The 15,683-nt window shown below is 31.0% G+C and overlaps 1 protein-coding gene across 5 annotated transcripts; it reads left to right on the top strand.

The window, feature by feature from the left end:
- The first annotated feature begins 5,593 nt into the window (after positions 1–5,593).
- LOC105133241 (transcription factor TCP2-like) lies at positions 5,594–13,421 on the top strand. 5 transcript variants are annotated; one of them, XM_011037142.1, is made up of 3 exons: positions 5,594–5,699; positions 6,881–8,794; positions 13,144–13,421. In XM_011037142.1, the coding sequence occupies exon 2, from the start codon at positions 7,319–7,321 to the stop codon at positions 8,747–8,749; it is 1,431 nt and encodes a 476-aa protein (XP_011035444.1). In that variant the 5' UTR covers positions 5,594–5,699; positions 6,881–7,318; the 3' UTR covers positions 8,750–8,794; positions 13,144–13,421. The 5 variants fall into 5 exon arrangements, with proteins under 5 accessions (XP_011035444.1, XP_011035448.1, XP_011035445.1 ...); XM_011037146.1 differs by having other exon boundaries at positions 13,100–13,421; XM_011037143.1 differs by lacking the exon at positions 5,594–5,699 and adding an exon at positions 5,706–5,953.
- Positions 13,422–15,683: the final 2,262 nt, after the last annotated feature.

The raw sequence follows: 15,683 nt of genomic DNA, 5'->3' as shown, positions 1-15,683 counted from the left end.
AAAAATTATTTTTTATTTTTTTAAATTAATATATTTTTAGTATTTTTAAATTATTTTGATGTAGTGATATTAAAAATAATTTTTTAAAATTAAAAATATATTATTAATATATATTTTAATAAAAAAAATTATTTAAAAAGTTACATCAACTATACTTGTTCCCCGATTGCTACTGAGTTTTCCAGCGAGAGGACCATTGTGAGCGTTGGCTAGGGCAGCAATCAGCATCCATGCCGTCAAATGCCACGCCGGCCCTCCCCCATAATACATAATATATATGTATTATTGAGAGAGACACATGATTGCTAGGACGGCGAAAGAGGTGTCATCTTGGTGAATACACAAATCAGGACTTTATTAGATAAAATATAGCCCCATGACTACTTTTTTATGAGCTGGGGAGAGAGTGAGTTCTCCACTTGACATATGGGTGGTGCGAGAGATCCTTTTATTTTTTCCAGGGCTCTCCTTTTCTGAATCAATCCTTTCTTTTGGTTGCAATTACAATGCTACCATTATCCACTTGCACATCGATTAGGGCTCTGACTACTCTTTTTACCCCCCTTTTTTTACTTCTTTTTTTTAAATGGTAGGATGTTAGAAAATAAAAAAAATTGATGCGGAGATATTTTTTAATACTTAAATTGATGATATATTGAATCATATTTAAAAAAATAAAAATTAAGATGACACTACTAAATTAATCTGAATTACTCATAGTTAATTTATAAAAATCTTGATCTAGAATATGAGATTGTGATAAAATTATAAAATTTATGTCAAAACAAACTAGGAAATTCAATTATAATGAATCAAATATTGAAAACTAAAAATTTAAAAAATTTAAATTTAAAAAAGACCAAAATAATTACTCGAGTAAACTGATATCGGTGGTCAATGCAACACCATGAGCTAGACCAAATTTTGCTAGTGTAAGAAGAGAAAAATTTAGGAAACAATAGTATTTTTTTTAAAAAAAATATGAGACTCGGTCATTGAATCGACTAAGGTTAATAAACTTGGTTAATATAATAATACATATAAAAATATAATTTTAATTTATTAATATGAAAAATCAAGCACATTCAGATGATAAAAAATAAGTTAGTCTTTTCAAATCATATGAAATCTCAATCAAGAAGTCTAATTCCTAATATTTTTAATATTAAGCAATAGAATAAAATAAAAATCAATTTAGAAAACTTATGAAAACAAAAAAAAAACACCAATGAAAATTTAGGAATCAACCCTTAAAATAAAAAAAAATATGAATCAAATAAAAAAAATAACTTTTTAAAAAATAAAATGATAAATTTAATATTTCAATCCATATTAATTTCTTTTTCAAAGTCGGTCATATATGAGTGGGTGTGTGTATATATAGTTTGTTATTATATTTTTCATTTAACATTCTATATTTTAGTTTTAGTTCAAATAATAATTTTTTTTTAAGTACACGTTACAACAATTGTTTTTGACCATATGATCACCTATCTAATAAACCAAACGACAGGTCATTCATATCCACATGATGGATAGTAGCAACCATTCTTCCTGATAAAGTAATAAAAGAAGAAAAAACATATTCTCAAAAATTAAAAAAGAATTAAGAAAAAAAATATCTTGTCCAATAATGACTTCAATAATCAAAGCCCACGTCTACTGTGTTTCTGTTACACCATAATTTTATTGACTAAACATTTTTAATCCTGAAATTAGATCAAATAACACCTTTTACTAGATAAAATCTTATAGCTTCGGTTAAAAGGTCTAAGTAATGCCACATATATAGCATATATTTTAAAGTATGAATACAAAAATCATAAATATAGTAAAATATTTATCAAACTAAAAATTATAAATAAAGAGAAATTTTAACTACGAAGCTCATAATAAGTAAATACATTATTTTTATTTTTTCTTTGACGAGTCAAACGATGTATATCTGTCAACATTAATTAGTATTACCAGATATATTATTATTTTGTTAATTGATGGTTATACCCTTGTTTTTTGAGGTATTCGTTTCCTAGTTTAAGGTTTTATCTTTTATGGTCTTCATAATTTAATATTTTTAGAATTTTTAAATAATCCTTTTCCTTTCTTTTCAAACTAAACTATATTAAATTATCTTATGTTTTAAAATATAAATGATGTGCATGGTATTATTTGGACCTTAGATATTTGATATCATCAATTAATTATTTTATAAGAGTTCTATTTGATTAAATTTTAAAAGTTTAGGTACTAAAATTTTTTTTTTTGTTAGTTTGGGTATCATGTAAAGGGAACCTTGATACATGATTGAAAATTCAAGGAGGATATTGATATAATTGAAACTAGATCTTTTAAACTTGATTTTAGTGGTTAAACATGACCTAAAATTACAGTTGCAAGTTTTAATTGAGTTAATTCAGATTAATTTTAATTTTTTTATATATAAATTAAAATAATTAATGAGTTGTAATTGATATTTTTACCCAGATCCTAATACTTATAAATTATATTAAAAAACAAAACCTAAATTCTATGTGAATTCTTTCATAAGTTATTGTGGTTTCAATAATAATTTTATTTTTATCACCAAATTTGTTTTTATCATTGCATCCTTGTATGTGCTATTTATGATATTTTGAGGTGAGAGTTCTTCTATTTTCATATTATTAAGAATCTTTAATATTTTTTTCTTCGTATTTCACAGTTTGGTTATAAGAAAATTTAATTAGATATACTTTGAATTTGTAATATATGGACACAACTAAAATGAAATATAAAAAAGACCAAACCAGCAACCATTACAACCTATGTAGGCAATCTCAAATTTGTGTAAAAAATATGTTTTAGTTGATATATTCTTCATTGACTATTTTCTAGTCCCATTACTTTTAGAATTTTAATTTTTGATTTAAAATTTTATTCTATTCATATTTCAGTTTTTTAAATTAAGAGAGAAAAGAAACACTCGTTAAAAACAATGAATGTGAGAGAAAATCTTTAATTAGGTTGGGCTTACGAGCCTGACTTGGAGGCCCATATATGTTTCTCCTTCTTTTTATATTAAGATTTTTTTTTCATTGAACATCATTCAATTTTAGCTTTATTATTATTATTATTATTAAAAAAGAGACCACCAACAACAAATTATCACCATAATCACCACGCGTGCAATCCCATGTGGAAGGGGTGTTGTGACGCTTCAAACATTATTGTGAAAACTGAAATTTCTCAACCAGAAGGCCGCTCACATGCCATTAGAAAAGTTTAAAATCGCCCCACATATTGATGCATAGGTAGCACATGTAATTTTATTTTTTTTAATAATCTTTAAAAATGAAAAAAGACTAGATTATTTCTAACCCTACTTAATAATAATGAAAAAAACTTATAGCAAACGACAAAAACACCCATGGATGTAAGACTTAAGAATTTTTTTTAAGGGCAATTTAGTCATTCTAATTTTTAAAATAAAATAAAAAATCAACAAGACCCTTTAATGTTAATAAAATAAAAATAAATTTTAAGGGTAATTTATCAATTTAACTGTATAATAAAGTATGAGCAAACTATGATGGCTATGATGTTATGCTACCCATGGATCTCAAATAACAATAACTCAAAATGAATGTGTAGTGTAACATGGAAATTTTAGAACATCTATCTACTAAGTTAGCAAAGTTAAAGGATTTAAATAAGAGGAGACTCAACGCACCAAATCACTTATTAACATAAAAAGAAATGTCAAATTAAAGAGCATATAATAAACATGTTCTGTAAAGAATTTCTTAGTATGTAATCGAATTTGGAAGGCCATACTTTGAATTAATCATTAAAATCCAATATATTACAAGTGCTCGGTCTCATTAAAATCCAATATATTACAAGTGCTCCTTTAACTATAAAGGTCTATATATTGTTGGCAAAATTCTAAAAAAAAATACAGATTAATTGACAAATTAAAATGGAGAAATTACTTATTAATCCATCAATGCTTGATGTTTGAACAAGTATTGCCTTTACATTAAAATATTATTGGACAATGACATCTCTAAAGAAATTATAGAACCGATCTAGATATTAAAATAATGAAAATTTCTCTAAGCTTAATTGGCTAGGTTTTGTTCTATATTTTAACTTATATCTTATATTTCTCTTGTTACAACATCAACCAATTAATAAAAATGAGTTCTTTAAAAAATTGGTTTGCTGACTGAATTTTAGAGTACTGAATATTATAAAATTGTATCAATAGTAAAGAAGCTCAAAGATGTATTCAATATGATTTTTTAGAATATTTGGACTAAGATGAATTTTAAAGAAGCAACATGTTCAACAAGTAATAATCAAACCTTAATCAACTTAATCTATGTATAAAAAAGACCCAATCTATATACTTAACATGATTAACTAATTTTAACATCATAGGCTAACCATGGGGAAAGTATTCAATAATTATAAGGTTATGTGTTTTCAGGTGTTTTATTGGATTCCAAATTATAAGAGGGTTTCTTATTATGTGTAAAAATATAAATGATTAAAAAAGAGTTATTTTCTTGTTTGTTTTCAATTTCAAAGGTTGATACAAACACATATTTGGGTTCTCCAATGTAAAGATTTCATTCAATAATTATTTTTTTCATCCACGGTATAACAACTTAACATTATTTTTTTAGAATTATTGTTTTTATTATTATTCATGTTTTGGGCTTTATTCAAAATACTTTAATTTTTATTTTAATTTGGGTTGATGTTAGCTCATCAAATCATTTAAAGTTTGTTTTATTTTAAATATAAATATTATTTTATAAGATATTATATATATATATTTATATCAAGCTTATTTTAAGTCAAACTCATAATTTAGTTTTTGTTTATTATGAATTTAAATTTTAAAATTTATTTTAAAATTTAACTGATCACGGATCAACTTTGTTCATGTTATATAGATTTTTTTAAAATAATTTTTATCTCCATCCAAATCATTTTCTCCATTTGTTAGTTTTGGAGTTTTCAAAAGTTTTTAAACTGATATAATTTATTTCACTGTTCATGCATTTGAGGATCTTAAATGATCTTAGATCCATGCAGTTTATTCCATTTCTTTTCAAATGATTTTCAATCTAATTTTGATTTTTTCTTCATTTGCTATGTTTGGGTTTTCAAATTTTTTTGAATAGCAAAATAATATATTTTTTTAATTTTTTTTTAAAATATTTTTTATATTAATATCTAAAAATATTAAAAAAATATTATTTTCATAAAAAAAATCAAAACTTTTAAAATACAAAAACAACCCTATCCTACAAATTAAATATAACCGCAATAGTCGCAAATTTCATCATGTTTCCCCCTTGAAACTCTTGTTCTCTTACGACAAGTAAAAACAAAACAAAGTGTATTATTGTCACTGTACTGCTAGAACAGGACGGCAGCTATTGGACAGAGAATTAAATTTGAATTTATTTTATTGAGAGAAGGGTAGTGGAATAAATAAATTTGTATTTTCCATTTTTTGTGTGCGTGTAGATGGTTAGCTGAAAATATATCTGGAGAGAATGGCAAAGGAGAGTAAAAAAGGATGTGAGAGAGGGGCAAAAGAAGAAGAGAAAGATATATAATTATATTAATAATACTAATAAAGTGGTGAGGGAACGCTGCGGTGTCTGTCCTTTGCCGATAAGCTCCGTGGTTTGCTCGAAGTGGTATGAAACACGCACAAACTTCTCCGTCTCCGTCTCCGTCTCCTTCTGCATCGTCTTCCTTTCTTCTTCTTCTTGTACTTTCGGAACACCTTTTTAGCATGCTCTTCACTTTTTGCTAAATTTTCCTTCCTTTGGTATTTTTATTCCAACCCTAAACACATTTTTTTTTAAAAAGATGAAAATTCCTTATATATATATATTAATTATCATCTGAATTCAAGTTCTTGTTAGTTGCTTCACTTTGGTAAGAAATGGTGAGTCTTAGGTTATGCATTCTATATATATATATATGCTTTAGGTTATGCATTCTATATATATATATATATATGCATATGAGCTACTTAATGACCGTTTTGCAACCTGCAATTTCTTGAGAACTAAAACTCTAACAAGTTTCTCTTTTCCTTGAAAAGAAAGCAATTTGATGATGCCAATGAGTGTCTGTCTTGCCTTACGAGCTGGGATTGCATTTCTCCACCTTGTTCTTAATGAAAAAGCTAGATAGCTTAAAGTAATTCGATACCGTCTCTTCTTCTTTTAAAGAAACTCATCTGGGCACGGTCTCAGCTCAGAAATTAGTACATTTCATTTATTTTAGAAGAATAGAATGAGCCGAATAATCTGTTTGATATGTAAGTTGTTTTGCAGTAAAAAGAGTAGATCTGTGAGTTATGGTTGCAAGTAGAGATCTGTGTCAAGTAGACAAATTGGTGAAAAATCTCCATATCTAGGTTTTAAGAGCTTGACACCTGTAAGAAGACCTAACATTATTGCTTTTATTTATTTAAACCAGTTATTCCTTGTTGGTAATTTTGAAACACTTTTGTCATTTATTGTTCTTGCAAGCTACAGTGAGTATTAGTGTCTGCTATTTTTAGGGTCAGCCAAAGCTAATAAACAAACCATTAGAAAAAAAAAAAGAGTTGGTTTGGCGGAGATCGGCTACCTGTTCGCAATTACTGCTTCTCGTTCTAGCTTAATTTTCAAGCAATCCCATCAGGGTGTATTATATAAGCAGTTGTGTTCAAGCTACCTAGCTAGGTTTTAATTATAAGGTAGCTCTTTGTGTGTGTGTGTGTGTAGCAAGCCAATAAATCATGGGTCAGATCTACATGAGCTTTATTGTAGGTTATATGGTTATTGTTACTGTTATTAATTTATGGTTTTTTTGGTTGCTGCAGAGCTGATGAGAGGGTTTGCTTTCGTGAAAAAAAGAGAGAGGACTGTGTGCAGAAGCAGAACTGCAAAAAAGAAAGCTGTAAGCGTACAGGAGAAGGTGTAGAGGAGGGTCTGTTCTGACTTGGACTGTGATGCATCAAGCTGTTTTTTTGAAAAAAAGAAAAGAAAAAAGAAAAGCCCTTTATCACCGAACACAGCCAAAGTACTCCATCACTCTCTCTCTCTCTCTTCCTCTCTGTGTTATTGTCATCAATGCATAGGACACACAACCCCACCTGCACTCCTCTCTTCAATTAGTCCTCTCTATCCCTTTCTTTCTATCTGCAAGAAGAACAGAAGATAAGGGAAAACTAAGAGGTTTAGAAGTCAAGCCAGTAGGCAATAAATTTTCTTTTTTCTTTTTTTCTTTTTAATTGGAGATAAGGCATGAAAGTAGTGCTATGGAGGCGGAGGAGATTCAGAGACAACATTGTAAGTTCTCTAGAGTTGACAATGGAAGAAAAGACACCAGCAGAATAGCTCAAAACGGGTATGGTGACCACCAATATCCTGATGAAGAAGAAGATGGTGGGCTTAAGAGGTCTAATCCTAACAACGGTGGTGGTGCTGGCGGGACCATCGATCGTCTTCGTGAGTGGCACCATTCTTCACGCATAATTAGGGTTTCTAGAGCATCTGGTGGAAAAGATCGGCATAGCAAGGTATGGACCTCACAGGGGTTAAGGGACCGGAGAGTACGTTTATCGGTGACCACAGCCATTCAATTCTATGATCTCCAAGATAGGTTGGGTTATGATCAACCAAGTAAAGCTGTAGAATGGCTGATTAAAGCAGCTCAGGATGCAATCAATGAGCTCCCTCCACTCAATCATTCGTTTCCTGACACTCCAAAGCAGTTAAGCGATGAGAAAAGAACTAGTGATGGTACCGAGCAAGGGTTTGATTCAGCTGATGTTGAGCTTAATGACCCCAATTTTAGCCAGAGCCAGAACCAGAACCAGAACCAGAACCAGCATCTCTCTCTATCTAAATCTGCTTGCAGTAGCACTTCTGAGACGAGCAAAGGTTCAGGGTTGTCGCTCGCTCGATCTGGTATTCGTGATAGTCGTGTCAAGGCTCGTGAGAGAGCCAGAGAGAGAACAGCCAAGGAGAAAGAGAATGATTCACGTATTGCACATCACCACAACATAAACCCCATCTCTCAGAACTCCACATTTACTGAGCTTTTAACTGGGGGGATTGGCAGTGTTAGCAATAACAACAACAGCAACAGCAGCAGCAGCAACAACAACAATGCTGCTAGTCCTTCCGAGGCAAATTTGTTCCAAAAAGGAGCTGCTGCAAGGCAGTGGCTTTCGACCCCCATGGATTACATCAGCACAGGGCTTTTAGGGCCCTCCTCGTCACGGACAACTCATCATTCATCGGGGTTTCCAGGGCAAATCCAGTTAGGGAACTCAATCCCACAACCAATGACAATGTCGGTCCCACCATTCAATGTATCAGGAGAGAATCACCAAGAGCAATTGCAACATTTTCCTTTCATTTCAGATCATTTGATCCCAGTGGCGGCCACAACACAAACAGTTGGGGATTATAATCTGAATTTTACAATATCTTCAAGCCTTGCTGCTGCTTTCAACAGGGGGACCCTTCAGTCCAATTCATCGTCACCTTCTCTTTTGTCTCACCTCCAGAGGTTTTCTACTTCTTCTCCCATAGACGGATCCACCACAAATGTACCTTTCCTTATTGGTGCACCACAACAAGCTATGGAGAATCACCAACACCATCAGTTCCAACATGGGTTGCAGCTCTGTTATGGCGATGGAACCAGGCATTCTGACCAGAAAGGCAAAGGGAAGAACTGATTAATTCCCGGAGGCACCTGTGTTTCTTGCGCCATCTCCTTTCAGGTAACATAAGAGCAGCCCAATCTTTCAAAACTAGTTCTCTCATAGTAATCTTACTTTTTCCCTTAACGCGTTGGATTTTAGTTATATTGATTCTCTATTTTCTTACAGTAATTTGCCTATTTCTATGTATGGTTTTCTTTCTTTTTGCTGATTCTTGGGTATATGCGGATTGCATAAAACCACTCCACTAAAGATGAGTATAGTTATAATAATATATAGCTTTCCTTCTTGGTAATCATAAATTAAGTTAGCCATTGGTTGAATTCTTCTATGAGTGTTACTGTTAAGTATTTATTTATTGTCTTCATTTGATTCCTGCATGGATTGCTAAGAATAGGGTATCGGCTGGTTGTCTCAATGTTTGTTCACTTGCTGGTTCCCTTCTTCCTAGCATCGTGTAGCGGCAGGCCAGGTGTTAGAGTATCTGTTTCTAGAGCCATGTGCTGGCATATCTTGGAGCAAGCTTCCACCTTTTCTCTTTAGGTTTGGAGGGTGAAACCTTAGCTTTAGAATCCCAGTTTTGTCTTTTTTCCTTCAAAACTTCATGCCATGGATCGGCGCTAAGGTTTTAGCTTCGGAGCAACTTGATGGCATAACCTCCTTTAAAAGACAGAAAATACGCGAGGAAAGAAATATTAGGGGAAAATACCATCTTTTAATTTACCCTGTGAGAAGGGTTTTCATTTGACTATTCAATGCAAACATGTATAAACAGTACTGAAATACATAGCTACACTCTTGTAGTACTTTAATTAATCTATTTATTTATTAAAAACTGGGATATATATTTAATAGATAATGCTACTATAAACATGAATGTTACAGGATCAAGGAAAAAAAAAAAATTGCCCCTAATCTAGAGCTACAAATCTGCATTGCCATAAAAATATCCACAGCGTTATTTGTAGAGGTAGACGATGCAAGATGTGCATGATCACTTACAAATTGCTTTGTTGAAATTGATTTATTTATACTTTAATCTATAAGTTACTGTTACACATTTAAGTTTTCATGTGCTCTAAGCAAAAGTAGAAAATTTAACCTTTGGTTACTGATATTAACTCCAGGTTCATTGAGCTTACAAAATTTGAAAGAAAGTAGTTTAAAACACGTTTACCTTAATTATTGTTCCCATTTTTTACTGTCTCAAGCAAGATTTTGAATATAATTAGAAAACATGCGTAGGTAATGTTGAATGTATGCACTTGTAATAAAATTATAATCAGCAGTGCAATATCTTCGGCGTTCCTAATAAAGCAATTGCCATCATGGACAAGCCTTAGGTAGCTGGCTTCACAAAGAGCTCTTATTTCCATCGCATTCTAAGATAGACTTTGCATTTGACTACTCACTATTTAGAATGCTAATGTTATAAATAAATTTTTAAAAATAAAAAAATTATTTTGAAAAGCAATTACTACCACAATCCAAAAACTACCTTAATATACAAAACTAAATGCTAATTGCACATTTGAAAATATGCTATGAAATCTAAAATCTTAGAAATTAAAGGAAAAATGCAAAGTCCACGGTTTTTTGCACATCCATGAACCATTTTAAGAGTTTCACTCATTCGTTGAGCTTAAATATCTGTTACTTAGGATGATTTGATCATTAAATAGATAGGAATGTATGTACAATACCGGTCTATATGTTAATATTTCATAATTGGTAGGATGCAAAAAAAGAAATAAAAAAATTAGCATTTGGTTAGTAGATAGTTTCCTATAGAAAGAGGGTGTTTGAGAGTGTGGTAGCGGTTATTTTTTAAAGTGCTTTTCACTTAGAAATGTATCGGGTGTTTGAGAGTGTGGTAGCGGTTATTTATTAAAGTGCTTTTCGCTTAGAAATGTATCAAAATAATTTTTTTTTATTTTTAAAAAATTATTTTTGATATCAGCATATTAAATATTTAAAAATAATTTTAAGTAAAATAAAAAAATTCCCAAAGATATCTACTTCCATGTCCTTAGATTATGTGTCAAGATCAACTCTCTTTTTTATTTTCAGTAACATTCATGCTTGTGTTGATAGTAACTATTTGCTTTGGGTTGCCAAGTGGATGTCAACAGGTCATAAATTCTATTACATATAAAAAAAATAGAATGGTAAATGCCATTGTTGTTGTTTTATTTTTTCCTTGATAAACAAAGATAATGTATAACTAGTATCGAAGATAAAAGACTAAAAGTTGATTTCCATAAAGCTCATCATGAATTTATTTTAGTGTTCTTCCTCTAAGTTGGACAGTAGGGATGGTAGGATTGTTAGTTGGCACAACATAGGATGCATTTACCATGTCAGTGTCCTCTCTTGATTTGCTCTTCTTTTTTTTTTTAATTCTAATAATTTTTCTTCAATGATATTCATTTTCTGAAAATTTGAATATTCATTTAGTGCTTGAAACTATGATAGTGATTGATTTTTAAAGTATTTTTTATTAGAAAATATGTCAAAATAATATTTTTTTAAAATTATTTTTGATATCAGCATATTAAAATAATAAAAAAACAAAAATAATTTTAAGCAAAATAAAAAAAATAATTTTTAGGAAACATAATTTCAACCGCATTTCCAAATGCACACTTATTCTTTTGATTTAACTATCCAGCAAAAATTTGCATGTTGCCATAGCCTTGAACAAAATGAAAATAAACATGTTGGAATGAGCACATTATATATATAAAAATATATTATTGAAGGGAAACTAAATGTTTTAAAGACTATCAGCTTTTGTTTAGTATTTTAATAAACTGTAAAATTTACATTAATAAAAAAAAAATTGGTGTAAAATTACGAACTTTGCTTGAATCCCCACCTTAGCTCAAGGGGTAAGCAAGCTAAAAAAACTTAAGAGATCATAGGATGCTTACCCCTTGAGCTATTAACCTTTGAAGTCCACTAGCAATATAAGAGGATAGAAACACAAGGCATAAATAATAGTGATTGAAAAATAATCTTTTACTAAGCCTCAGTCTTGTTTCATTACTTAGCTCTCATTTTTGTGTATTTAGCATAATTAGAAAGGAAATCTTGAACAAGAAGATAAATTATTAAGTGAATTTAGTTCACCACTTGAGACTATTAACCAATCAACTATGAAAGAGCATGATATATATTTTTAATTGGTTTTGAATTTGATGATGGGGTTAAATAAGATGACATCTCCTTTCACAATTGATTGGTTCATGATGGGAGAGTTAAACGTAAAGAGTTCAGTTGTGTGCTTTTGATCAATGGAGGCTAGTAAAATTCTCATGCTTTTAATTTGTGATGGGAGAATATTAAATGAGGGTATTAAATTTCCCCAAAAAATAATCTTTGGTATGTAAGCGGATTTCTCAATTTACTTTCAAGATGCAGGACATCTTTGAATTTTCGTCTCTGAAAAGAATTTGTGGGGAGCAATTACTGGAAATTAAGGGTTTAGGTGGGAATAAGGCTCTAGGCTTTGATGTGTGTGGAATTAGAAATGATTAAGGATCCGTTTTAGGAGAATTGTGATTTGGGATTTCTACAATATATAGTGATCCAAGATTACTAAATAGAAGAAAAGAATACTTAGAGGAAAGAGGAGAGGAAGAAAGGTCACCCAAGTTTCAGCCTTTAAACGAATCGCATTATCCTAGACCTCCCATCACATGTAACAGGCGATCCTTCTATACACGCACTAAAATTCCTACCAGTCCCAACTTAAGAATGAAATAGAAAATCAATAGGAAAAGGAACCCTACATAATCATGGGTTTTTACTGGTTTACAGTAGCCCCACATCCAGTGAACAAAACTAGATTTGTGACTGTTGTTCAAAATCTGGCCTGTTTGAGTGAAACCTGGTCAAGTGCCTGTTTTCTCTTTTACTATCTACTATTAATTAATGGGCATGAGCTCCGTCTATGTAAGAAACGAATACCTGGGCTTAAGAAGCTTCATGTTCTAGTGTTGCATTAATGAACTTGATGAAGTGATATCAGTAAATCATGCTTTTGTTCGGCTTTGATTTAGTGATGTTTGATTTGCAAATATGTATTCTTGCCAACTTTGGATGACATATATATAGCTTGCTTGTATTCTTGTTTTGGCCTTCTGCATACATATGAGTGATTTATTAATTGGCGTCTAAACTTTGTTCAAATTCTCCCATAAGACTGGAATGATCTTCTGAAGTGAGGATTGTGTGTGGATTTATGATCTAAGTCCAGCACCATCTGTAAAACTTCAGAAGGCAGACTATTTTGTGTTTATGAAGAGAATTTCGCTTCACTGATGGCTTTTGCAATTGTTTTTCATCTTTTCCAATTTTTAGTGAATGGCATGCACATAAATTATCCGTGGTTCACTTTGGTACAGGAGAGTGAAGATGGGGACATCGCAGCAAGTCATGAGCGACTCCGTTTCCTTCCTTGCATTGGATGATACCTTATTATTATGCTTCTGAAATTGTTGGTATTTCTGCTTTATCCATTTTGAAGTCTTTCAGCTTGCATTCACATGTTAATCTATGCGTGCAAAGCTTTGTGTGTTTTGAAGAAATATAACAAACGATCCAAATTGATGTTCTTTATTCCATGTCTGCATTTGTTTCGAAATTGTCTATACCATTAGCTGAGCAAAATAGCCTTTTATTGGAATCTGCCTCTCGAAGCTAATTCACTCAAGTTTCTCGGAAACCAGCATTTTTGTTTTTCTATCGGTTGCGAACCTGTTTGGGGATAGGAACAGTTCTGGTCGGTGTCTCATTTTGGTCACCCCTGCAAGTATCCATTGTGCACAGAAGTGTTGCTGGTGATATTTCTTGATGACCAGTCCATCAGGGTAAATTTGATGCTGCTTCAGTTTAATGAGAAATCAAACATGATCTTAGATTGTTGGGATTTTTACCCTGCGGAAAGTAACGACCAAGAACATTGTGGTTGCTAGAATGTGGTGCCTTGCCTCTGGCAAACGCTTGGCAATAGCACTTGAAGATGGAAAAGTACTTAAATTGGCAGGCACCACCTGGTTCCAGGGCTTAATTATTGCACCTCGACAGTCTTGGGCGTGCATTTTAAGTCCTTTAGGTGCCTCTGGCTCCACTTGCCGCCGTCGCTCTTGTGATGATGAACATTTCAAATGCCACCCAAAGCATCTAACAGTAGGCCAAATGGGCAATAATGGTAGAAACAGCTGTGGTTATTATTAATGGCGTGTCCTATCCGGCATGTATTCATATGCTTATTGCCGAACCTATAAGGCGGCGGAGATGGGTTCCTGTTCTCGTAGCGTAGGGCCAGAACTGCTTCTTTGGAGAAGCAATTTTTTCCGTCGAGTTTCTTGCTTTAGAAAAAGGCAACTGCCGATCGATGTGTTGCACGTTGGATTTCACAAGTTTTGAAGTAGCTAAAGAATCCAACATTTATTCGCTTAATGCTAAAGCTTAGACAAGGATGGCTAACATGACAGTATATATTACTGAAAGTTTACCAGGTTTCGATGTATTCATGGCTAACATGACAGTATATATTACTGAAAGTTTACCAGGTTTCGATGTGTTGCTTGTAAACATACTTTCAGTGTAGAAATAACACAATTAAATTTCTTTAATTTTTTTTAAAAGAAAACAAGTTTTTTATTTCTTACTTGGTAGTCTTATCATTATACACTCAGTCTATTTATTATTATTTCTTTTTTTTTTTTCTTTTACATGCTTTTTTTTGGAAAAAAATACATTATTTTTAATTTTTTTCACTTTAAGTATTTATTACTTTACACTTAATTTATTTATACCATTCTTTTTGTTCTTATCTATATTTTTTTTAATTTGTGTTTTATTTTTTTTCTTCACACCTGTATTTTGTTTTTGAAAAATTATTATAAAAAAATTAAGAAAATGATGTTTCATTGTAGCAATCACAATATTGTTCTATTTTTTTACTATATTAAAAATTATCTTGGGATTTTATATATTTTTATTAACATATATGATTTTCACTATATTTTATTATAAGAAAATATTGACCTTTTAATGATAAACACCTGAAAAATATTTTATTATTAGCATTATTAGTTTTAGATGAAATACATAATAATAATTGAAAAACAATAGTTAATAGTTAAATAAAAAATTATAATAGTATATAAAAATCATATTAAAATCAAAGAGTAAGTAAATCTGATAATTTTTTTTATAAGAAGAAAAACCTAACAGCCCGAGACGCGTCCATACAAATGAAGAGCATTATCTACAATGCTCAAAGAACTATGAAACACCACAATATGTGTTTTTAATTGTTCTATAACAAATTCTAGTTGCTGCTAAATCGACTAGATTATCGTTCATGAAAATCTAGAGGTCACGCATTTAAAGGCTAGGGGATGCGACTATTTTTTAAATTGTGACAAATGATTTGTCATTTTTTTTTTGCTTTAAAAATTAAATAATAAATTAAATTAAAAAAAAAAACCAGACAAGCGGTCATGAACTATCATTTCTAAGGTGTGGGGTTAATGTTTGTGGGGGTGCCTCTATTCTCCACTGTCTTAAAAAACATCCCTCTACTTCCTTTTATACTGACGCCATTCATATACCTTTACTTTTGTCTTTCTTAATACTTTTGTTGAACTTAGGTAGTAAGGTATGGGGTTAGTTTTGTCATATTAGTTTGTTCTTCTGCCACCTGCAACGGGTGTTTTGGCTCCGATTTTTATTTATTTATTGTATCACCAATTCAAATCATACTATATGTCAAAAATGATTATAATACAAAGGAGAAAAAACCATTGCAAAAAATTAAATTATTTTACTTTTTCTAATTTTATTCTCCTCCACAAAATCAAAAGTGTTAAACCTAGATAATGTAGTTGTTTTTTAAAGTTTTTTATTTAAAAATATATTAAAAAATATTTTTTTT

Source organism: Populus euphratica, unplaced genomic scaffold (assembly GCF_000495115.2).
Source record: "Populus euphratica unplaced genomic scaffold, PopEup_1.0 scaffold110.1, whole genome shotgun sequence".
Lineage (NCBI taxonomy): Eukaryota > Viridiplantae > Streptophyta > Magnoliopsida > Malpighiales > Salicaceae > Populus > Populus euphratica.
The sequence above is the reverse complement of the archived record's forward strand: the minus strand, read 5'-3'. Positions and strand labels throughout refer to the sequence as shown.

Coding starts and splice junctions, on each gene's coding strand:
- LOC105133241 (XM_011037142.1), top strand. CDS start 7,319: ATGGAGGCGGAGGAGATTCAGAGACAACATTGTAAGTTCTCTAGAGTT.